The sequence below is a fragment of the Lampetra planeri genome, chromosome 2, assembly GCF_965212315.1.
Source record: "Lampetra planeri chromosome 2, kcLamPlan1.2.h2, whole genome shotgun sequence".
Taxonomy (NCBI): Eukaryota; Metazoa; Chordata; class Hyperoartia; order Petromyzontiformes; family Petromyzontidae; genus Lampetra; species Lampetra planeri.
In genome coordinates this window covers 24,535,745-24,561,461 of record NC_136108.1, presented here as the reverse complement: position 1 = coordinate 24,561,461, position 25,717 = coordinate 24,535,745, and the positions used below count along the sequence as shown (strand labels likewise).

Below are 25,717 nucleotides of genomic sequence, written 5' to 3'. Positions count from 1 at the left end.
GCTTTTCTCATTCTATTATATATTTATAGAGCGCCTTGGCTCACGGCACTTTACATATTTTTAAAAGCGTTGCAACAAAAAAAATTAGAGCGATTTTAAATGGGAAGGGACATTTGTTCGGGCAAGATGGGGGTCCATGGAGGGATGTCTGAGATCAGGGTCTCGACTGCCTCTCCTCTGCCCGGAGAGGATCCCAGCCGCTTATTCTTCACTGCCACGTGGCTGCGGTTCGTCAATGACATGGTGTGATCACGGGTCGTTGTGCCTGGGCAGCTGTCCGTGTGAAGAGCTCGCGACGCGAATGATGGCAGTGGACGTTTGCAGGGCTCTCATTTGGCGGCACCACTGATGATTCCCAAGTAGAGTGAGGCTAGCATTAACCACCAGCAGTGGTTGTTCACTACGTCTGTATCAACTACAGTACTCCCAGTGATGAAAAATAAAAATAGGTTTTACCCTTTGTGGCAATAAAACAGGTAATAAAATAATAAAAATGAAACATAATCTATATATATAAAATCGCAAATCTGTCTGTCTGTCTGTCTGTGTGTGTGTCTGTCTGTCTGTGTGTCGCCGGACCATACGCAGTTTCATTGGACGAAATGTGAGGGATTTGCGAGACACGATTGGTCCGTTTGGTTTTCCACGGCGGTTGCCCCTGGCAACGGGTAGCGACACATTCGCTGCGGGGTGGACGCCATTTTTAATTCCCGTTAAAAATATGCGCACGCATTAACACGCGACTCTGAGGTAAATTCATCAAAGTTTCACGTCCTCTTCACTCCCCCCCCCCACCCCAATGTGTGCAATTACTATTATAAGGTCGGTAGATAATAAAATAATAGCGATTAGACAGTATTATTGTAGCGCGGGGGGGGGGGGGGGGTAACGGCCCCAGTACCCAGCCTCAGCCGGGCAATCTAGGCGAGGCCGGAGGCTCTGCACGGTACTAGGCCTCGACACCCCACCACACTATAGGCCGTACATATTACTGCACAGCGGCCGAGGAGATCGTGGCTGGGGGGGGGGGGGGGGGCAGGGGTAGCAGCCCATCTGTGTATATATGTAAGGTTATTAAAAAATATATTTTTCACCCGGGCAACGCCGGGTACTTCTGCTAGTAAAATAATAAAATTCCGCACGCCTCGTGGCAAAATAAAAAAAAAAACATAATAAAATAATTCTCACGACGTTTCGGCCACAATGCAAGCAGCCGTCCTCAGGTGAAAACCAGGTCTGTCGCCTCAGGTGAAAACCAGGTCTGTCGCCTCGACAGACCTGGTTTTCACCTGAGGACGGCTGCTTGCGTTGTGGTCTGTCGCCTCGACAGACCTGGTTTTCACCTGAGGACGGCTGCTTGCGTTGTGGCCGAAACGTCGTGAGAATTATTTTATTATGTTTTATTTTTATTATTTTATTACTTCCCTTCTACGTGACTTTACCGAAAGAACCAAGAAGATGAATCCCTGCAGTCACGAAAGCTTTAAATCGAAAAATAAAACAGGTGTTAGGATGTTCAAACACCAAATGTATACCTTTTGTGTGGCATCAAGTCTGCATTAACCACACGCAGTACTGGTGATAAAGCATGCAAACAAACACGCTCTGATAATAAATGGCATTGTCTTTTAAACTGATTGGCCTACACCAGAGACAGCCTTCTTTATGACCTTGTCTCACAACCAGTGTGAGTAACCAATGAGGGGGCGAGCAGAAGGGGTGCGAGCGGGTTGACAGTCAAGGATGACGTAACGTCACGGGTTACGCAAGGGGATTTGGAGAGCAACTTCGGGAACATGGGCGGAGCCGAGCTGGGGGGAGGAGCCGCCCAAAGGGTTCTTAAGGGGGGCCCGTGACGGAGGCGTGGTCGTCGTAGGGAGCCAGGGTAAGGATCGGCGGGAAGAGGGTTTCTCTCTTTGTCGCGGAGCGGTGTTGGCTGAACCCCCGCTCCGGGCAGACAAGTGGGAGAGCCAAGGGGATAGCCGAGGGCAGGGTCCGTAGGTATTGCAGTCCCTCCAGAAAAACGCGGAGTTTTTTGGTGATTGTTGCGGGCAAAAATCGTTGATTATGCGGCACGTTTTCTTAAAAAATGCGATGGAATATGCGGGATATTTATGCAATTTTATGCGATTAAATTGCGGGAACTTGCAAAAATTGCGGGAACTTGCAAAAATTGCGGGAACTTGCAAAAACTGCGGTTTGATGAAAAACAGAAAAAAAAGTGATTCCCCCAACACCCTATTCACTAGGCTACTACTTTAATGTAAAGAGTCATTTCTTATTACTTCCTATGATAAGCAAGCATACTACATCACAGAAAGTGCTGGGAATATTTAAGTTCTCATCTTGTTTTATTTCAGACCTTAACAAACAGATGGCTCAAACTTACAAAACATTGAGTCGAACAAGTTCTGTAGCTTTACAAAATGAATATGCTACAACTTCTGTAAAAATGAATAAATAAAATATAAAAAAATAAAATGTGTGCTTCCTGTTTTACAGAGGTAGCTATGCAAAATAATTTGCCCCCACTGTCATGTAACACACTGGGGTACTGCTTTGCGCGGTCTTTTGCACTTATGTTTGTTGGCAAATGAGAAAGATTTGCGGGCTTCATCATGGTTTCATTGGCATCGCGGGGTTTGCAGCTTTTCAATGATGTCGCGTAATGAGTGACGTCACTTCATAACGTTCCCATGGCAACAGGGGAAATGGCTGCGCTTGTGTGAAGTAAACGCAACATTTTTCAACTTTCTGCTAAGATATGTGACTTTTTGCAACGAAAATGCGGGGATTATGAAATCATGCAAGCCCGCATATTTTGCGCGCGGAAATCTGCAATTTATGCGGCGAAAGTGCGGCGTATTTGAAAAAACGCGCCCCCCGCATAAATATGCGGACTTTGGCTGATTTTGCGTGAAATCTTGCGATCGCATAATCGCGTTTTTCTGGAGGGACTGGTATTGAGTAAAGAGTCGGCTGGAAGAGGGTCTCCCTCTCCTCATCGCGGAGCAGTGTTGGCCGAATCCCCGCTCTGGGCAGATGAGTGAGAGAGCCCACCGGGTAGCCGAGGGTAGGACCCAAATAGTATTCAGTGCACTGGTGTGAGCGTAAGATGTCGAGTGTAACAGTGTTTTATTAAACGGCAACAGTCCTTGTAGAATTCCTCATCTCTGCGTGGTTATACTGCACTCCACAAGTATCAGAGCACTTATAGCTAGGGTCGAGCAGTTATATCTTTGGGACCTCTTTGCCAGTATCATGACACTGTACTGGCAAAAAAGGTCCAATAGATAACGACTCCCAGTGTGTATGGGTTCCAGTAGATCCGCACGCATTCCCCTTATTCAGAGAATGTCAACAGTTCATCGACACGTTTCGAGAAAATAAACAAATACGTTAGGGAGAATCATCCATATGCATGGGTGGTGTTCGTATAACGCCCTCCGAGGCGCGACTGGTGGTATCGGGTGTCGGCATGAATGGGCCCTGGTGCTAGGGATACAAATGAAGCCTCCCGTCCAATCCCGGGCCTCTTCGAAGCCCGACGGCCATGGGCCCCGGTTGCGATTGCACCGCCTGCACACTTGATGGCCGCGCCACCTCGGTGCAAGAAGAGGACGATGATGGCACTCGGGCTTGCGCGATGTTGCTGAGACATGGTGGCTTCGTTGCCCTCATTTCCTCCGCGTATGTCTGCAGTAGAGAGAGATTCATCGCTGAGAGACTGCGCACCATGCAGTGGGATTAGAGAACCACACGTACGTGTGGTGAACTTCATTCGTTGAACTTTCTGGCGAGCCGCAGACAAACACAATGAGTTCCACAGACTATGGAAATGACAACATCTTTAGCCAAGCAAGAGACCAAACAGTACGATGTAAGCATGACTCTTCTTGGTTCTTTCGGTAAAGTCACGTAGAAGGGAAATAATAAAAATAAAACATAATAAAATTAAATTCTCACGACGTTTCGGCCACAACGCAAGCAGCCGTCCTCAGATCTGTCGGAAAGACAGCGTCCGAATGAACGCTGTCCGAAGCGTCGTGAGAATTTTATTTTATTATGTTTTATTTTATTATTTTATTATTTCCCTTCTACGTAACTTTACCGAAAGAACCAAGAAGATGAATCCCTGCAGTCACGAAAGCTTTAAATCGAAATGTAAGCATGACTGTTCAACTTCTTTCGTGCCGCACGGGGGCGGGGGGGGGACAACAAACTAAACACAACAACAAGAAGCAATTATATAAAGAAACTAGTGATGTTAGCGTGCCGAGGAGGAGGTGCTGCTGAAACATGACGCGCACGGACGGACAAACACACCACCGGGGTGGTGACCGCGTGCGTGCTCTCTTGTGACGTCGACTGAATATAGAGGAGGAGCAGGTGGTGGGGGCTCACCTTGGTGGTGGCGTGGATATCGGGGGGAGGTGGAGGGATGTAATAACATTCGGGGCAGGCTGTTGCCGCTTGCAATCGCTCGCGTTACAGGGCAGTGACAAATGCTCGATTTGTGGAGTACAGATTTGGCGCAGCCGATTTCTAAATTATAATTTATATGACCGCAAATCTCACTTCCAGCGAACGCGGTGTACGGTGTCCAGTGGGGCTAGTGACGACGTTATTATCAGATTGAGGGGTGCGGCATTGGTCGGGTGGGGCCCCAATATTTAATTTGTGGAAGCCAAACCTTCCCGCTCTGGTTAAATTAAAATTAAACGTGGAACGTTAAATGAAAGCATTTTCATAAAACAAAATTTAAACCACGTTTTAAATAATTTTTTTTTTTTTACACTGTTGTTGAAAACATCACCATGGTGGTTGTCAAGGGGGACCCCGCTCATTACTCTGCTACTGACGGTGCCCCTCTGTGTCTTGCTCTTCGCCCTCCGCGTGTATTTGCCACTGAACAACAACGTGCGCCTCATGCCAAATATTCCACGTGGAAGTGTGCGCTCACCGCGCTCACTGCGCGCACCATGCTCACCACAACCATCGACCCGCCGCTTTCTCTGCCCTGGGGTTGACGACGACGTGCAACGGCACGCGGCAGCCGCGGTGTCACTGGCAAGACACCGCTGGGCAGGCCAGCGAGTGGCAGGCCAGCGAGCAGCAAGCCAGCTAGGGGGAAGCCAGCTAGGGGGAAGCCAGCTAGGGGGAAGCCAGCCCGTTCATTCCTTGCCACGGCTCGGTAGTCCTCGTGCGGTGCTGTGAGTCGAAGTTTAAATCCACTGCTAATTTCTTCAGATTCATCACGATACAGTTACTACTGTGCCTTCGATCAGCAGCTACATACGGTGTGAAAGAAGTTAAACATACTACTAGGTACATTTTATTACTGTAAATAAATACTGTTGGTGTGAAAAAATTATATTTTACCCTTTTTGCCAATAAAACAGGTGTTAAGATGCTCTTTGGTTCTTTCAGTAAAGTCACGTAGATAGAAAACGAATAGATCACGACATTTCGATCGCAACACAAGCAACCGTCATCAGGTGAGACAAACACAGCAGGAGAACTGCTGAACAAGTCATTGAAAATGTATAAAATTCCGTTCCCAATGTTTTGTTGGTATTTGTTTAAAACATTTCTGCATTCTGCAAGTTGCTTTCGGAAAATTCGAATTGTTAGGGAATTTTAAATCGTTCCACATTGCCATACGTGTCCCCATCCCTGGATTGAACACAGGCACGGCGTACATAGTAGCGCCATCTCATCAGCCGCCTCAACACCCACGACAGTAACCCCGTGGACGGGCGTTAAAGCTACCTGCATTACACAATTCCAAAACAGCTACACTCCCAGTAGAACCTTTGAAAAGGAAACGGTGGTGAACGCAGTGCTGCCGCGATGTAATTCCCATGTGCATGAATACAGACGGATGGGGGGAAGAGAGGAATTTTAAGCTGTGTCGCCACCGTTATCGGCACTGCAGTTCACTACTGCAATGAAGTTCAACTCAGCATGGCACATACCAATTCCTGCCACGTGAACACAGACGCCTGTTTTCTGCACCATCTAGGTCAAACCCTGGCAGGTGGCAACTCTAATTACATGGCATGTGTCCGATTATGGGTGTTTCTTGTGGAGGCTCGTGAAGGACGCTACTGATCAGTTGGAGGCAGTCGCCCTCCAACAACAACAGAGGGCAGAGGAGCGCTAGGCGGCTGAAATTCAGCAAGTTGGCACAGTAGGAGGCACAGCTGGTTCATCTGCCAGTCATTTCAGTCAACCCATGGCACCTGGGTCTGTCCGATGACCTCCTGTCAGCGAGACACTTCACGTAGCCTCAAATGTGCACCTGGCCCGGTACAGGCGCCGTGGTGACATCACCGTCGCTTAGCAGCGCATGTCGAATATTGGTATTAGGTGTTTCTTGTGGCCCGATAAGAAATACTTTTCTTTCGATGAGTATCGAGAGTATGAATGACTTGAGTGTGGCACGTTGAATAATTATCAATGGAAAATGTTCCTCAATGGAGGGGATTTTGTTCACCAAAGGGTAAACTTGTTTGTTTCCTTTCACAGCACAAGCTCTGTGTTTGTGGGGAGTGGCAGTGAAGCAATTAGCGCACTGCGCTATGACACCAGCGACCCGAGTTTGATTCCGACTCGTAGCCAACATCGGTGACAAATATCTGAACCGGTCGTGGCTCTCCCTGAGCTTGATTCAGCCTCGAATGAGTACCTGACGTGGTGTGTAAACATCGCCACTGGGGAGAAAAAGGCGGCCGGGCGTAGTGTTGGCCACCCACCCCCTCGTGCGCCGTGCCGACCTTCATAGGTTCTCACTAACGGCACTTGCTCCTACAGTCTGTTAAGGCCATACCGGGGATCTCTGTCTTCTCTTTGTGTGTTTGTGCATCGCATAGGCTGCTGGGCATGGAAACAACCCTCCGTCCTGCAATAGAAGTGATTTCGTCTTGACATGCATCAGCTGTGGGCATTATACAGCTGTCACAAGAGGACCTGCCATACTGTCTGATTAGGTATGCACCGTCATGTGTTTTGAAACCATATGAATGTGGAAAACTATGCTTGTGAATGTGACGCAGCGGAGTATAGGAATTTTCCTTACGGAAAGTGGAATAGGATTTGCGAATGCCTTTGGTGGGCAGCATAGAGGCACACCTCGGAGTTACACAATCAAAAGCCAAAAACACCGAGCTTTCACTTTTGCGATATTGCTAGGCTGAAAGTTTCCCATCCGTGTACCCGATTAGTGTGGCTGAGGTGCAATAACAACAATAATCTATATTTTATAAAATGCCTTTCATATTAAAACTATTTAAAACTAAACTATAAACTATTTTTATTTTACCAGGTAAGGCCCACTGAGCTATACAGCGACCTGGCCACAAATGATAGCTCAACAAAGTGGCTTATCACGTGGAAATATAGAGCAGCCATATACTATAAACGCATGTTGTTGATTCTAAATGTGGAGAGAAACACCGGGGAACCCAGAGAAAAATCCACACGACCACGGCAGGCGTTAGGGTCGAGATCGAACCCACGACCTCCTGTATACCAAACGAGGTAGTTAATATCTCACCACTGTCAATGCTTCGAGAAATTGAAGTCTCAGCACTGACAGATAAATGCCACTGATAGATACATGTTGTTTATGCCGTTTGGAAGTGGTAGGCCTCGTGTGGCACGAGGTGAACCAATCAGATACAGAATATTTATGCTGGAGATATCCGATGAGCTATAAAGCTATTTTTTACAGATGTCCAGTAGGTGTGGGTCAGAACGTTATGAGAACAAACAATACAAACATACGATAGGAGTGCAAAGTATAGGGAAGGTAACCAAATCTCAATAATTGTATTTTACCAGGTAAAGCCCACTGAGCTATGAGCCTCTTTTTGAGAAGCGACCTGGCCACACGCCACGGCAATGGCAGACCGCACGAGTCTGGACTGGGCACGCAGATCAGCCTTCCGTATTTGTCGAGCTAGGCTGTGACGGGTAAACAACCATGACGATGTTCAGCAAAAGCATGCCCACGTTTTTATTTTTCTATGAATCTACAGGAACAAGACAGAGAAGAGGCACTTCCTTCCTTAAGTAACAATGAAATCCAAAGTGAACAGGTAAGAACAATTCACACTTCCCAATCGTCAAACATTGCTCTGCGACAATAGAACTCTGAATTTAGCAACCTTGAGATCACAATCTATCCGCTCTGCGGCATTTTGCTGCGAGGGAGGCGCACGGAGCGGGCAGCCCGAGCCGCTGTTGCTGCCGCTGCTACCGACACCGCTCGCCACGACGGAGGCGGTCGGTGCCCTCAGCGCCCGGGGGTGTCTCGCTCGTCCTGCACGGATTCTCAAGCGGCTCTGTGCCCTACCCTTGCACAGTCTCGTTCCCCTGTTTCTCCCGTGACATGGACAGTAGTTGTCCTGAAGAACGCTGCATTAGGGAAAAAATCGTGTTGTAATAAATAATGCATAATGATAATATAGGGTAAAGCACAGTCCGCGATAACATGCGAGATGCATACGCAGGCTGAACAAGGACTGAGGCGCATCTAGAAGCATCCAGCAGCATCCCACTGCCTTGTGTGATGCTACGCCGAGGCAGCCGTACGACCGCTTAATCCCACTCGTGCAACATCGTTCCATTCGCTCGATCGCATTATATCCAATTCGCTTTCGCGTTATACAAATAAAATGTGTTCCCCAATACATTAATCGCGTTATATAGGAGAACAGGCAGTGCTTGGTTCAGGGTTGCCGGCCAGCTAATTGACGCAGTGGCGTCCTGCTCCAGCTGTAGCCGTGCTGTGTCCTCTCACGGTTGCTCCGCCTGCCATGAGGGTTCCCAGTAGGAGCGCTTCCCCCTGAGGTCGGCCGCCTCATAATCAGAGCCCGAACCGCTGATTGGTTACGCTTTGGGAAGCCGCTTTAAGCTGCTATGCTACTATTACTATGTTTATTTTACTAGCTAAGACACACTGAGCTATGAAGCTCTTTTTCAGAAGTGACCTGGCCACAAATGATAGCTCAACGAAGTGGCTTGTCACCGTGTGGAAATGTATAGCAGCAGACAAATGCTCCCTAACGCATGTTTAATAAATGTGGGGGGGGAAACCGGAGAACCCAGAGAAAAATCCACACGACCACGTGGAGAACATGCAAACTCAAAATATACAGCGGACGTCAGGGTCAGGATCAAACCGTCGACCTCCTGTATACCAGGCGAGGTAGTTAACATCTGCTGGTCACAACACTCTTTTTGCATCTTCCCTGGCAACTGCCTCCAATCGTCTCCTTTTCCCAAAGCTCTTCTAACCTTGTTCCATTCAAGAAGCGCGTTGCACTCTCTATCCACCACAACTATGGGAGTGCTCTTTGTTGTAGGATTTTTGTCGTTTTTGGGCTTTTGGGGATCTGGGCTCAGCAATTGTTTCGTGCAGTTTTCGGTTAATATAGCAGTAGATCTACCCCGCAATCACTGAGCCCCTCGGTCGGTGCCCACGCTGGTTGACCTCCAATCTGCATGCATGCCCCACCCGTCCGCAAGCCTCCTCATTTCGACTTCATCCGCAAATCAAGAAGCCCATCCTACGGATGAGCCGATGACACGTCGCCAGCCACGGATCACTCCACAGCTGGTTGAAGGCTTCGTTGGCCCCCGCAATGCGACTGTCCGCCTGGCACGCGAGACGTCGAGTCGATCGGGTAGCTCCATCTCCGCGGGGGGCATCCCTTTGAGCACGCCCCCTCCTGGGGCTGCCACTCGGTTCTCTGTCTCATCCCCCACCGTCCATCGTCTCTTCTCGCGAGGATTCCTACGCAAAGGGACTCCAATTGATGCAATTTTTTTCTCATTATTTATGTACTTGGCCTTTGCCCTTTCTAGGACGGAAGCTGTAATATTTACGAACAAATTGAGCAGAGTATAATTGTATCTTTTGTAAATTTAATGGAAGTGAATCTTGCACAAATGTATGTCATCAAACACTTCACTGTGTTTCACTGTAGCACTGTATTAATGGCAGTGAATTTGCCACAAAACGAAGTCATAAAACACCTCACTTCATGTCACTAGCACTGTATATAACTGTCCTTCAATTTGTTCAAATTGACTGCTCTGATACTTTATTCTCTTCTGCTTTCGGTCTCTGAGGTTTAAATTAATTGGAAATCGATAGAATATCTGGAAATCACCGAGAAATGTCTATTTAACCATAGTATAGAAGCATAAATTAGACTTACCTTTTATCTCAAGTGCTGAAGAAATAAATAAAGACACGAAATCCACTTTGTTGCTGCGTAAAATTATTTATTAGATTCACTTTCAATATAGAAACATGAAACTTAAAGCGAATTTGCGAAAATTAGTTTTGTCTTTCCGCGGCATGTGGAGTGACGTCACACGCGTTACACACAAACAGACATTCTTGGCTCATTATAGTAGTAATTCATCTTTTAGTTCTTTTAGTTTTTGATTTGCTAAGTGAGGGTTTTGTTTTTGTATCATCTGCCTAAAGAACCGGCTAATTGATGTGCAGCGCTATAGGATGCAATTGCTGTATAAAATTGTATTATTATTTAAACTGCGTGCATTTCACCCTCATGTGAACTCCGGTCATTCTCGCAGCGGCTTTTGGCTAACCATCGAACAGCCACCCCATTGCTTGCTTTCGTATGCACTTTTGCAGCCGTCTGGAACGCTCTTCCTTCTGCTATGAGGAAGCCACTGGAGCTATGCTCCAGCTATGCTGCAGTGGCTTCTTTCCCCCGCACCTCAGATTAGCATGGTTGGCTAGGTATAGTGTGTGTCACATGCTTACTGTTTGGTCTCCTGAGTTTTTGCCTGGCTAAAGATGTTATAATTTCCGTGGTCTGTGGGGCTCATTGTGTGTTTGTCCACGGCTCGCCAGAAAGTTCAATGAATCAAATTCACCACATATACGCGTGTTCTCTGATCCGTGTGCTCCTGTTTTTGTCTGTCAATGCAGTTCCAAGTGTGCACCTCTCCATGCTCCTCTCACTTTTATTTAATTTCTCTGTCGGTGTCCGTGTCACTGATGTCGCACAGCAGGCGAGGCACACCAATTACACCCCACCCCTGGCTCGCCCCCCGCCTCACCCAATGCTCCCCGAGTGACCCCCCCCCCCGCAATCCCACACCATCTGGGTGCCGTTGAACCATTTCTTTGTGACGCGTACAAAAAGATACGAAAAAAATGTTTACGGAGTCGACGGGACGGCCATGCATGCACGTCCCCGAGGCGCAGCGCGCCCCATTGCTCGCCGCGTGACCGCTCGTCCCCGTGTGGCCACGTCGCAGGTAGTACGTCATGAGCCTGCACCAGCGGGGGGAGCACCGCGCACGCCCTGGGATGTGACGCAGCGGCAGAGGCCGCCCCCCTGACGGTGCCCGGCGCTCGTCCGCTGCGGCGTCGCCCCTGGGAGCGGGCGACCGCGCAGCCTCTCGGTCGGCATGAAGAGCCTGGCCAACACGCGCGGCATCATGCAGCTGGGCCCGGCTGCGGCCACCAACACCTTCCTGCACCACGACTGCCGCGTGCACCACGACCATGTGCACCAGCAGCCTTCGCACTGCTGCCAGGAGGGCATGCATGGGCCCTGCCTCGTGGGCCCCTTGGACCTGTGCCAAGGAGGAGACCCGCACCGCTCCGGCTACGCCCCCAGGAACTCCATCCACTCAGAATGCCAGCTCGTGCCGACGACATCCCTCCCCGAGCCCCTTTCCAGCAGCACGTTCCCTCGCATGCACTGCCCGCCCTCCTACTACGAGGGCCCCGAGGAGTGCGTGCCCTTCGGGCCCCCGCCCGGGCGTGTGAACCGCATCCCTCCGGGGCTCATCGATCAGTTTGAGCGGCAGCTTCCCCTGCACCGCGACGGCTTCCTCACGCTGCAGTACCAGCGCACCATGACGGAGCATCGCAGCGACAGCCCCGGCAAAATCCGTCACCTGGTCCATTCCGTCCAGAAGCTCTTCACCAAGTCGCACTCCTTGGAGGGAGCCGCCGCCAAGAGCAAGCTGCACGGCGCCGGCTCCATAGTGAAGCACCACCACCACCAGAACGACCAGGCACACCACGGCAGGCACCATGGCAAACGGAGCAAGAGCCGCGACCGCGGTAAGCCGCGCACCCCGCAGGCCGGCTGGTGGAGCTCCGACGACAACCTGGACAGCGAGAGCCTGTGCCACGGCCCCGTCGTGCCCGCGCGCTACGCTGAGTTCCCACCACCGCCGCCGCGCTACCAGCTCGAGTCGTCGCACTCGCTGCCCGAGCAGGCCCTCAAGGCCTCCAAGAGCAACGAGGACATCGTAAAGTGCCCGACCTGTGTGAGCCTGCAAGCCGTTCCCGAGGGCCGCTTCGTGAAGCACAGCTCCTGGTCCTCGCTCACCGTGAGCCAAGCGCGAGAAGTCTACAGCAAGGCGGCGATCAACGTGGATAAAATGAGGGAACGGCCCCCCACGTTTAAGCCCGAGGTGCCCCGCAAACCTCCAGAACTGGCGTGGCGAGTGTCGGAGCCCCCTCCTCGGCGGCTGCCCCCTCCGGAGCTCCCCTGGAAGCCGCATCCTGAGATGAGCAGGAAGGTCACCATCGACAAGTCACCCCACTACCTCCAGGTGAGCAACGCCAGCTAGCCGGTTGCCCGGGACGCCACCGCTAAGCGGGTCACGGGAGAGGTCGAGTGGGGTAAAATAAAGCGGTGTGCATGGCGTTCGCCCTATCTAGCGCCACTTGGGTTAAAACAAACACGGACGCGTCCCTCAGTGAGCCGAGGTCTGTTATCAAAACTGTGTCGTGTCCTTTAATAAAGCTAAACATAACAGCACCAGATATCGCTACGAATTAATCCCTGCCACCAGAACATCCCAACACGAACTTCACGTGGGGTGAGGAGGCTGAGGTTAAATATAAGCTCAATTAAGCCTGCCGAGAACGGAGACCGGTAGGACGGAATGGAACCAAAGCAGAGACGGAGGTCAAGGTGAGGCCATGGCAGGGCGTGTCAGTGGTGGGCTGAGTGGAGCCCCAGGCGGAGGGAGCAACGAAGCCATGCGGGGTCGGGGGAGCGGAAGCAACCTCATGCGAGCGATCGTTTGTGTGCTCACGTGAGTACAGCCCCGTGCAGAGAGATCACAGGGAGAGCACCAGGCCATGACGAGAGATCACAGGGAGAGCACCAGGCCATGACGAGAGATCACAGGGAGAGCAACAGGCCGTGAGGAGAGATCTGAGGCTGCTACACGGGGCACCGGCTGCGGGGTCGCAGCAGGCGAGCGGCCGTGCACGACGCAGGCGCTGTTCACTCCAGCACCTGATCCCAGCTGCCTGCTCGCTCACTCGCTCGCTTGGCTCACTCCAATTGGCTGAGTGGACCGCGGTCTGACGAGCCGTGTGGGATGCGACCCGATCTCGATCGGCTTGGTGTTCCAATCTATGCACAGATCTGTCTCGGTATCTATTCCTGTAACAATCTGACCTATGCACCTCTAATGTCGGCATATTTACTTAGGTTTTATCGCTTAATGAGTTTTAATATTTTGGTGGTGTTAACGGCTTTAGCCATGGTGATATATAGATCTTGCTCTTTAATATGTATTATTCCAGCTCTTGGCACGGGATGCCAGCTGATTTCTTTTCTCTCAGTTGATTGGTATTTACCCTTTGGAGAATTTAAATTTTCCTCCTCCCGAGATAATCATCCACTTGTATTTTCACATCATCCTGAACCTTTAATGATTTATACAAGAACACTTAATGGATATACAAGCAATGTCATGCCCTGTTTGGCTCGTGTCTCCCTCGTCTGTGTCTCCTCCCGTTTTTCCCTATTTCTTGTTCGGGTATCGCTTGGGTCATCTTGCTGTGCCTGCCAATGTCTCAGATGTCCGTGTCTCAGATGCCCGTGTCTCAGATGCCCATCTTTTAGATGTCCGCGTCTCAGATGCCCGTGTCTCAGATGCCCGTGTCTCAGATGTCCGTCTCTCAGATGCCCGTGTCTCAGATGTCCGTGTCTCAGATGCCCGTGTCTCAGATGTCCGTGTCTCAGATGCCCGTGTCTCAGATACCCGCGTCTCAGATGCCCATCTCTCAGATGTCCATGTCTCAGATGCCGATGTCTCAGATGTCCGTGTCTCAGATAACCGTGTCTCAGATGTCCGTGTCTCAGATGCCCTTGTCTCAGATGTCCGTCTCTCAGATGTCCGTCTCTCAGATGCCCATCTCTCCGATGCCCGTGTCTCAGATGCCCATCTCTCCGATGCCCGTGTCTCAGATGCCCATCTCTCAGATGCCCGTGTCTCAGATGTCCGTGTCTCAGATGCCCGTGTCTCAGATGTCTGTCTCTCAGATACCCGTGTCTCAGATGTCCGTGTCTCAGATGTCCGTGTCTCAGATGTCCGTGTCTCAGATGTCCGTGTCTCAGATGCCCGTGTCTCAGATGTCCGTGTCTCAGATGCCTGTGTCTCAGATGCCCATCTCTCCGATGCCCGTGTCTCAGATGCCCGTGTCTCAGATGCCCGTGTCTCAGATGCCCGTGTCTCAGATGCCCGTGTCTCAGATGTCCGTCTCTCAGATACCCGTGTCTCAGATGTCCGTGTCTCAGATACCCGTGTCTCAGATGTCCGTGTCTCAGATGCCTGTGTCTCAGATGCCCATCTCTCCAATGCCCGTGTCTCAGATGCCCGTGTCTCAGATGCCCGTGTCTCAGATGCCCGTGTCTCAGATGTCCGTGTCTTAGATGCCCGTGTCTCAGATGCCCGTGTCTCAGATGTCCGTGTCTCAGATGTCCGTGTCTCAGATGCCCGTGTCTCAGATGCCCGTGTCTCAGATGTCCGTGTCTCAGATGTCCGTGTCTCAGATGCCCGTGTCTCAGATGTCCGTGTCTCAGATGTCCGTGTCTCAGATACCCGTGTCTCAGATGTCCGTGTCTCAGATGCCCGTGTCTCAGATGTCCGTGTCTCAGATGTCCGTGTCTCAGATGTCCGTGTCTCAGATGCCCGTGTCTCAGATGTCCGTGTCTCAGATGTCCGTGTCTCAGATGCCCGTGTCTCAGATGTCCGTGTCTCAGATGCCCGTGTCTCAGATACCCGCGTCTCAGATGCCCATGTCTCAGATGCCGATGTCTCAGATGTCCGTGTCTCAGATAACCGTGTCTCAGATGTCCGTGTCTCAGATGCCCTTGTCTCAGATGTCCGTCTCTCAGATGTCCGTCTCTCAGATGCCCATCTCTCCGATGCCCGTGTCTCAGATGCCCGTGTCTCAGATGTCCGTGTCTCAGATGCCCGTGTCTCAGATGTCCGTGTCTCAGATGCCCGTGTCTCAGATGTCCGTCTCTCAGATGCCCATCTCTCCGATGCCCGTGTCTGAGATGTCCGTGTCTCAGATGCCCGTCTCTCAGATGCCCGTGTCTCAGATGTCCGTGTCTCAGATGTCCGTGTCTCAGATGCCCGTCTCTCAGATGCCCGTGTCTCAGATGTCCGTGTCTCAGATGCCCGTGTCTCAGATGTCTGTCTCTCAGATACCCGTGTCTCAGATGTCCGTGTCTCAGATGTCCGTGTCTCAGATGTCCGTGTCTCAGATGCCCGTGTCTCAGATGTCCGTGTCTCAGATGCCTGTGTCTCAGATGCCCATCTCTCCGATGCCCGTGTCTCAGATGCCCGTGTCTCAGATGCCCGTGTCTCAGATGCCCGTGTCTCAGATGTCCGTCTCTCAGATACCCGTGTCTCAGATGTCCGTGTCTCAGATACCCGTGTCTCAGATGTCCGTGTCTCAGATGCCTGTGTCTCAGATGCCCATCTCTCCAATGCCCGTGTCTCAGATGCCCGTGTCTCAGATGCCCGTGTCTCAGATGCCCGTGTCTCAGATGCCCGTGTCTCAGATGTCCGTGTCTCAGATGCCCGTGTCTCAGATGTCCGTGTCTCAGATGCCCGTGTCTCAGATGTCCGTGTCTCAGATGTCCGTGTCTCAGATACCCGTGTCTCAGATGTCCGTGTCTCAGATGTCCGTGTCTCAGATGTCCGTGTCTCCGATGTCCGTGTCTCCGATGTCCGTGTCTCCGATGCCCGTGTCTCAGATGCCCGTGTCTCAGATGTCCGTGTCTCAGATGTCCGTGTCTCAGATGCCCGTGTCTCAGATGTCCGTGTCTCAGATGTCCGTGTCTCCGATGCCCGTGTCTCAGATGTCCGTGTCTCAAATATCCGTCTCTCAGATGCCCGTGTCTCAGATGTCCGTGTCTCAGATGCCCGTGTCTCAGATGTCCATGTCTCAAATATCCGTCTCTCAGATGCCCATCTCTCCGATGCCCATGTCTCAGATGTCCGTGTCTCAGATGTCCGTCTCTCAGATACCCGTGTCTCAGATGTCCGTGTCTCAGATGCCCGTGTCTCAGATGTCCATGTCTCAGATGTCCGTGTCTCAGATGTCCGTGTCTCCGATGCCCGTGTCTCAGATGCCCATGTCTCAGATGTCCGTGTCTCAGATATCCGTGTCTCGGATGTCCGTGTCTCGGATGCCCGTGTCTCAGATGCCCGTGTCTCAGATGTCCGTGTCTCAGATGCCCGTGTCTCAGATGTCCGTGTCTCAGATGCCCGTGTCTCAGATGTCCGTGTCTCAGATGTCCGTGTCTCAGATACCCGTGTCTCAGATGTCCGTGTCTCAGATGTCCGTGTCTCCGATGTCCGTGTCTCCGATGTCCGTGTCTCCGATGCCCGTGTCTCCGATGCCCGTGTCTCAGATGTCCGTGTCTCAGATGTCCGTGTCTCAGATGCCCGTGTCTCAGATGTCCGTGTCTCAGATGTCCGTGTCTCCGATGCCCGTGTCTCAGATGTCCGTGTCTCAAATATCCGTCTCTCAGATGCCCGTGTCTCAGATGTCCGTGTCTCAGATGCCCGTGTCTCAGATGTCCATGTCTCAAATATCCGTCTCTCAGATGCCCATCTCTCCGATGCCCGTGTCTCAGATGTCCGTGTCTCAGATGTCCGTCTCTCAGATACCCGTGTCTCAGATGTCCGTGTCTCAGATGCCCGTGTCTCAGATGTCCATGTCTCAGATGTCCGTGTCTCAGATGTCCGTGTCTCCGATGCCCGTGTCTCAGATGCCCGTGTCTCAGATGTCCGTGTCTCAGATATCCATGTCTCAGATGTCCGTGTCTCGGATGCCCAGGTCTCAGATGCTTGTCAGTCTGGATCATCCCACCCATCCCACGTCTCACTCCCCTACCTCATTCATCCGGCTGATCGCACTCGCCCTACTTTTCCCTCGCCCTCTGTCTCGCTCATCTCACTCACCCCATATCTTGCACCTGCCATATTGGAAAAGGGCCTCATGTCACGCATGATAAACATGCTTGGCCGAGTGGGTCTCGTATGATTAGCTGGGGTTGCCCCCACACAATTTATAACAGTATGACACTTTTGCTAAAGACCACAATCTGCATGCGTCTGCAGTTGTTATCATGTCATGTGTCTGGGAGATTGAGGCTCCAGAATTCGACAGGGCTCTGCACAGTGCATACTTCATGTTTTCTGTCAGACCTGCAGCAGCTGTTTCTGTAATGACTTTGTACGAGGAGCCATTTGATCCGTTCCTAATGCCGTCTACTGAAGGGAAATATGAGGCGATCAATATTGCAGGTTAATACTGCATATTTGTAATTCACGGGTAAATACTTTGTAAAGGTTTTGGTGTGTTTATTTTGAATGTTGTTTTGGTTAATACATAAATATCCTGTGACGAGGGAAGGATTTCAGAGAATATTTTTAAAATACAAACGATAGAAGCCGCAAATATATGAGCTGAAATCAAGTGAATTTTTTTTTTAAAGAAAGCAAAACGTGGTCTATGGTTTTGCTGTAGAGTTTCATTTCTGATTGACTGTTCAACAGCCTGCTGGTAACTGCAGTAGGTGGCACACAACTCGCAGGCTATGGCCATCGCAGGAGGTATTCTGGACGTTTTTATGGTTGGTGGTGGTTGTGCTGGATGGGGAAATATTCTCCCGGGCCCTTGACTGAGATGGAGGTGGTCAAAACCCCGTGGTGTGTGCAGCGTCGCTCGGCTCACCATGGAGTCGGCTTCAGGCGTTGGGGGGTAGGGAGTTGGGGGGGGGGCTCTCGGGGGAGAGAGGGGCCCTCTGCCGCGCGGGTCCGTGTGAGCTCTCCGTGTGGCACTGCCGCGTGCCCAACCTGTGCCCACATCGCTCGCCACCGCGTCTGTATGTACAGGCAGGCATCGACTTACAGACACCCATACTTACGAACACCCACACTTATGAACACCTATACTTATGGATACCCGTACTAATGAACATCCTCACTTACGGATACCCATACTTACAGACACCCTCACTTATGAACACCGATACTTATAAACACCCATACTTACGAACACCCATACTTACGAAAACCCACACTTACGAACACCCATACTTACGAACACCCATACTTACGAACACCCATACATATGAACACCCATACTTATGAACACCCAAACTTACGAACACCCAAACTTACGAACACCCATACTTACGAAAACCTCCACTTATGAATACCCATACTTACGAACACCCATATTTATGAGCACCCACACTTACGAACACCCATACTAACGAACCAGCTTCCACGGAATATAACAAAAATGAACATGGACTTAAAACGTGAACTCTCACTTGCAAATTGAATCGTGGATGGAACTATTTTGTTCAGAGAAGCGATCCTCTGCAATATGTAGTGAGTCGGCCTCACGCTGGGGGTGAGTGTTTGTGTGTGCATGCACACGTGTGTGTGAAAGTGAGTGTGTGAAAGTGAGTATGCGTGTGTGTGAAAGTGAGTGTGTATGCCCGAGGGGAGCGGTAGTGTAGCGGTTAGTGCGCTGCGCTACGAACCTGGCGACCCGAGTTCGATTCCCGCTCACGGCCAACACCCAGTGACGATTATCTGAACCGGTCCTGGGCCTCCCCCAGGTCGACTCAGCCTCAAATGAGTACCTGGTGGAGTGTGTAAACATCGCCACTGGGGAGACAAAGGCGGTCGGGCGTGGTGCTGGCCACCCACCCCCTCGTGTACCGTACCAGCCTTCATAGGTGCTCGCTAACAGCACTTGCCCCAACAGTGTGCTCAGTCCATACGGGGGATCTTTGTTGCATGTGTAATTGTGGTGACTCATTTCCCCGCTTCCGACAAGCAAGCCAGCATCAGGACTCAAGGTAAGTGAAAATGCAACAATTTTTTTCCTTATATTTGTAGTGACTTGTAGCCTCACTACACAAACACACACGCGCGTGACGTCACTACGCGAGGAACCGTTACTACCACGCGGGTACACACGCATACACATGACGTCATCACGGCTGGACGCGGGAATGACATCACGGCCGGTTCGGGAGATCTGGAGGCCGTGCGTCAGGGCCGCAGGGGGTATTGTGAGGCCGTGGCACTCTTGAGTGAACCCGGCTGAACACGTGACCGGATCAAGGTGGGGGCCGGGGGCCCCTGGGGCACCTTGTGAGTCACGTGGACAGGAGTGGAGCCTTCTCGAGTGTTCTCGAAGGTGGGCGTGGCCGGGATGTGGCCCGGACACGCCGAGGCGCATATAAGCGGCCTCCGCACCGGGTTCGAGGCTGCTCGTGTCAAGAAAGAAGATGCGTCAAGAAGACGCCTCGTGAAGAAGAGTCAAGCCTCAAGTCAGCGTGACCAGCCAGTAGCCCTCCCGGCTTGGACACGCGAGTTGTATCCGAGAGTCGGTGCTAGTGAGTGATGTGTGTGTAATAGGTCGGTGGTCACCAACCTATGTTAAGTGTTGTGTTGTATTAACAATAAATAGTGTTGCCTTCCAAGAAGTTGTGAGTGCGCCTAATTCGAGCCCATTACATATTTATGTTAATTATTTAATGCTTTGTTTACTATATAGTATTTCTTTATAGTGCTACATGCAAATGTACAATATGTATTCTTAATTATGAGTGTAACAATGCTTCCCTTGTTGAACCATAACACATTTAAAAATAAGAATTCAAATTTATAATGCGCATTCCACCCTAGGATCCCAATGCGTATATAAATACCCAACACTGACCGTATGGGCATTTAAATACAGTACATTATTGTGTTCCGACTTACGAACGGCTCTCAGGAACGAATTGTGTTGGTGAGCCGAGGATTGCCTGTCTGCTGAATTTCTTTCGAACTCAACTATAACAAGCAGCAGTGTCCCCGTGTTTCGTGTTAGGAGCTGGGAACACCGATGACCGTGCGGCAGAACTAAACTTTTTTTACTTTACCAGGTAGGACCCACTGAGCTTTCTCTGAAGCGACCTGGCCACAAATGATAACTCAACGAAGTGGCTTATCATCACGTGGAAATGTATCGCAGACAAATACTCTATAGTGCATGTTTTAAATGTAGAGGGAAAAACCGGAGGACCCGGAGAAAAATCCACGTGACCACGAGGAAAGAGAGACGCAAACCCCAAATATACAGCAGCAGGCGTCAAGGTCGGGATCGAACCCATGACCTCCTGCATACCAGGCGAGGGAATTAATATCTCGAGATCGTGGTGCCCTCGCATAACCGAGTCAAAGTTCCTGACTTCAGCCAGCAGGCCTCAAGGGTCACTCAATCTCCTGCCTGGAATCACCCATGCCCAGAGCTGAAAGTGGCGCTTTTATGCATATGCATTGTAAACTTTTAATACACGGTGTAATGATATTCTACTGCATTTTATACACACACACACTATCGTGATTTAGTTTTTGACGAAGCGCGCTATGCACCGAGCATCTGAGAGAACTTTATACTCCGTCTCATCATAAACACGAGATGCCACCCCCAGTGGCAGCGGCCCCTGTGGATACGTGACTCAGCACAGTACCTGGTTTGCAAATTGCCAGTGGTCTTCTGGCAGGGGGCTACGATTGCCGTGTGTGTGTACGATCCCCATTGAGCGCATTTGCGCGTACATTTTCGAACGTTTTAAAGCGGAAAACTACAACAGACTTGCAACCGGCTTCTAAGCAGCTGTGCAGAATCATGGGGCGCCGTGCCCTGCCCGACCGTGCCAGCTTGCCGCACAAAAACAAAGATGGTGCCACTGGCCCTTGATTCCTATACCCCCCCCTATCGACAGCCCTCGGCGCCACGTAAAGCTAGTTGCGACTTACAGCCCACATGGCACAGCCGTGCTGTAATGCTGTGGCACCAGGATAACGCCTGGAATGGGAGATGACACTACCACTACTCGACACAAATAGAGATCAACACAGCGAGACCGCTGCCAGGGGCTCGGTGCAAATCCAATTACCAATTTTTACCTATTTTATCTAATCAGGTAAGGCCCACTGAGCTGTGTAGTTCTTTTTCAGAAGCGACCTGACCACAAATGATAGCTCAACGAAGTGGCTTTTGTGGAAATTGATGGCAGCCAGATACTCTTAAACGCACATTGAATCTAAATGTGAAGGGAAAATCCGGAGCACACTGATAAAAATCCACTCGACCATGGTAGGAGAGTAAGCACACTCCAGATATTCAAGCGTCAGGGTCAGGATCGAACCCACTACCTTCATGCATACCAGGCGAGGGAGATAACATCTCGCCACCGCAGCACCCCAATCAATTTCTATCAGACGAACACATGCCGATTGCTGGACTGTCTGGGTCAAACCTAGACAGGTGGCACCCCAGCCCTCCCCCCACCACCTTGCCCCCCCCCCCCTCTGTGTCCACACGGCCGGAAAAAAAAAACAATCTTAATGTAGAAGTGTCCGCTTGTGTCACAGGTGCCCAAGGAGGAATGGAACGTCGGGAAGGAGGACGAGATCCCTTGCAGACGCATGCGGAGCGGCAGCTACATCAAGGCGATGGGCGACGAGGACAGCGGCGGGGAGTCGGACAGCCCCAAGGTGTCCCCCAAAGGGGCCTCGCGGCGGGAGAGCTACCTCAAGGCCACCGGGCAGCGCACCATGAGCGAGCACGCCGCCGACAGGTAAACCGGGTTCTCCGCACTCCCAGTCGGCAAGTGGCTCATGCTGTCGCTCGCTGTGACTCACCGTGTTTCATGTCTTGCATTGCGACTCGCTGTGTCTCGCGGGTGTCTGACGCGTCTCGTGTTGTGACCGAGCGTTGTGACCCATGCTGTGACCGAGCACTCTGGCCCACGCTGTGACCCACGCTGTGACCCACGCTGTGACCCACGCTGTGACCCATGCTGTGACCATGCGCTGTGACCCACGCTGTGACCCATGCTGTGACCGAGCACTGTGACCATACGCTGTGACCCACGCTGTGACCCACGCTGTGACCATGCACTGTGCGTGCGTGTGCTGATCGCAGGTACCGGTCACGTAACGAGAGCTACCTGCGAGCAGTGAGCACCGTGAGTCAGGCCAGCTGCGTCAGCCAGGTCGGCAAACCCGCACGATCGATCGCTCTACGCTCGCCCGCTGCCAAAACCACATCGCCCAGAGTCGGCCTTTTACACCTCAACCGAACCCACTCACGGAGCTTCCCTTTGACATGAACACAGGCGCAGGAGCACGCGACACCCCGTATGCACGTGGCGAACATGACGAATATGCCGAGAGACCCTGCGATGAGCAGAGGTGCTTCCAGGCCCAACCGGCATTCGCTGTAGAGGACTGATTGGCACCCGGTCCACGGTGGCTCCGCAAGGGAGCGCGGCGGCGAGCATGGCAGAGCCCCAGTCAACTGCGAGGACGAGCAGGGCCCGAGAGAGCCTGCCAAGGGAGGGGCTCCGAGCTAGTGATGAGGGCTGCCACCTCGCTCGGGGCTTTGCACTACGGCAGGTCGTGGGAAGGAGACTCTGCCGCAGCACCAGGAGAGTGGGAGAACTGCAAGCAAACGCATTGTCCAGAGTTATTATATATTATTAGCAATGCAGAAAAACTGGGACTTTTAATATCCCAAAGAAATGTGCAGAATTTGCAGGACAGCAGGTGCCTAAAAAAAGGATACTGGGAAAACCCGAACAGATGGCAAACCAACATCCGAATCTAGGGCTATGGGATCTCTTTATAACATGATTACCACTTCCTATTTTGGGTCTGGGGTGGAGCGGTGGTGCAGTGGCTAGTGCATTGTGCGATGAACCTGGCCACGTGAGTTCGAATCCTGTTTAGGTCACGGCTCTTATTATATGCAGCACGGTGGCGAGATGTTAACTACCTCGCTTGGTATACAGGAGGTCGTGGGTACGATCCCCAACCTGACGCCTGTATATTTGGATTTTGCGTGTCTCTGATCCAGTGGTTGTGTGGATTTGTCTCTGGGCCCTCAGGTTTTCCCTCCACATTTATAAACATGCGTTTAGACTATTTGGCTGCTATACATTTCCACGTGATAGGCCACTTCGTTGAGCTATCATTTGTAGTGAGGTCGCTTCTGAAAAAAAGCTGTATAGCTCAGTGAGCCTTACCTGGTAAAATAAAAAAAGATATAAGTTTAACTGACCGGCTTGGTGAGGTATGGTCAAACAGCCCCCATGGAGAGGCTTACTTCCAGCAGTATATTGAGAAAGGGCTGTGGATTATTAGTAATTATGATGTTCGTTTTACTTTGGATCCCCACAACTCGTTTTGATTAACCGGTAACTTCCATCTGTGGCTGTTTTGTGTGTCTGCCTGTGTGCGCGTGCGTGTTTCAGTTTGAGACGGTGTGTGAATCCGTGTTCAGTGAAATGGAGTCTCAGGCGATGGAGGCCCTGGACCTGCCTGGCTGCTTCCGCTCGCGCTCACACAGCTACCTGCGAGCCATCCAAGAGGGATACGCCGACGGCAGCGACGGCGTCTCCATTCGCTCCGGGTCACCGCCGCCGCCCATGACCGCCATCTCGACCATCAGAGCCAGCGCCGGCGCATGCTATCAGCCGGCGCGGACCTCTCAACAGATCTGTCACACCGCCGGTAACAAGCCGCTCGTTTGCCTGCCATGCAACGTGGCCCACAACGGCATTGGCAAAAGTAGTGCTCAAGAACCGCAATTATATACCCTCCCACCTCTCAATTATACTCTATCACGTTTCTGGCCTCTGTGTGTGTTTTGAGGAAGGGCCTTTGCCCAAAACATTGTCTATGACACACTCTGCCTTTTTAGTGCAGCGTTTTTTTCCGAGTCTATTCGCCTGCGAGGGCGTTCGCAGTTGTGCTGATGCTGTCGCTCTACATTGTCGTCCTTCGCGCCCCCACCTCTTATTAGCACGGTTGACTATGTACGGTACGAAAGAAGTTCAACGTACACACGCGTACATACGCAAAGTAACATCAACCCCCAACCCGGATTAAAGAACTTGGCAAAACTCTCCTAAAAAAACATAACTGAGACTCAGTGAGGCTTTCCTGGGTAAGCAAGCGTAGTCGGAATAATAATGACCAATGTGTTTTACCTTCCAGTGACGACTATAACAACATTTAAGAAGCCACCACCAATCCCCCCACGTTCGGCCAAGCCGATGATCTCCGTCACGACGCAAAGCAGCACCGAGTCGGTCCAGGACGCTTACTTGGAGCCTGCCGGCGCCGGCAAGCGGCGCAACGGCGCAGCTGCCACGGCCTTGCAGCCGGTGCCCCCGCCAGAGGGCTGGCACCCGCGCCGACAGGGCGGGCCCCGGCGCCGGGCGGCCCTCGCCGCTGCAACGCACCGTGCTGCCGCGGGCTAACCAGGCCTCGCCGGGCGGGCCCGCCGGGGCGACGCCGTGCTCCGAGTGGGGCCAGCAGAACTACAGCAACTCCTCAGACAGCCTGGACAGCGCCAAGGCCCTGAGCGTCGCCATGGAGGCGGCGGCCGCTCAAAAGCACGGCCCCGGCGAGCACTGGGAGAAGGAGCAGCCGGAAGTTACCCTGGTGGTGGCCGAGCCGCTGCCTGCTCGCTGTCTCTCCATCGGAATACAGGTACGCACGCACCACCAATATAGGTATGCGCGCGCGCACAATAATAATATAGGTACGCACGCATGCAAACACCGCCAATACGGGTACACGCCTCATGCACACCGCCGACTGTACGTTGCAGTGTTTGTGGTGGTGCTTCAGTTTTTGCAAAGGCATTTTCTTGCTATGCTAGAGGAGCATGTTAACCCTTTCCCATTCCGAGAAGTCTGCAAGTTGCAGGGTGGTGTCCTGTTCACCGCCGAATCTCGGAACGCGCAAGCGGTGAGCGTTCATTTTATTTAGAGGGGCATAGCGCCGTTTTCAAAGACGTCGTTACTAACCGCAGTGAACCGTAGCGACACCACCCCCGCACTCTACAATAGCTGGCACCAATCTGTGCCACGCGCCCACACGCATGGCCTTGTGGGAGCCTCGGTACGTCTTCCGACCTGAAGACGTTCCAATAATGTTATTTTATTTCATAATGACGTACATGTACATCAACGGAACGGGAAAGGGTTAAGTTTCCTTCGTGGGCATGGTTGTTGGCGTGGTGAGCAGCGCAGCGTATGGATTGGGATGCAGGCATGAGCATGGAGTTTCCATCTCTCCCACTGACCAAACCCAGACATATTTGCTAATTGGCCTCGGTCTATTAATAAAACTGCGCATTATGCAATTAAATTAAACACAACACAGGTAGCAGATCCGGTAATAATCAATGCCTGCCACCCGATCGCCGACGAACACGTTGGCCACTTTGCTGGACGATCTGAGTGAAACTCAGAGGTTGCGGCCCTCAGTAAGTACGTGGAAGATTTTTACCGAGCACAAA

General features: G+C 51.6%; 1 protein-coding gene across 1 annotated transcript in view; it reads left to right on the top strand.

Annotated features, from left to right (window-relative positions):
- The window catches only part of LOC144730654 (disks large-associated protein 2-like), a 51,584-nt gene that overhangs the window by 15,026 nt on the left and 10,841 nt on the right, over nt 1–25,717 (top strand). The window contains 8 exon segments of the mRNA XM_078611314.1: nt 6,876–6,992; nt 8,043–8,102; nt 11,308–12,621; nt 21,778–21,983; nt 22,331–22,400; nt 23,661–23,919; nt 24,406–24,578; nt 24,580–24,903. Of these exon segments, the coding sequence (XP_078467440.1) occupies nt 11,461–12,621; nt 21,778–21,983; nt 22,331–22,400; nt 23,661–23,919; nt 24,406–24,578; nt 24,580–24,903 (2,193 nt within the window). The 5' untranslated portion in view covers nt 6,876–6,992; nt 8,043–8,102; nt 11,308–11,460.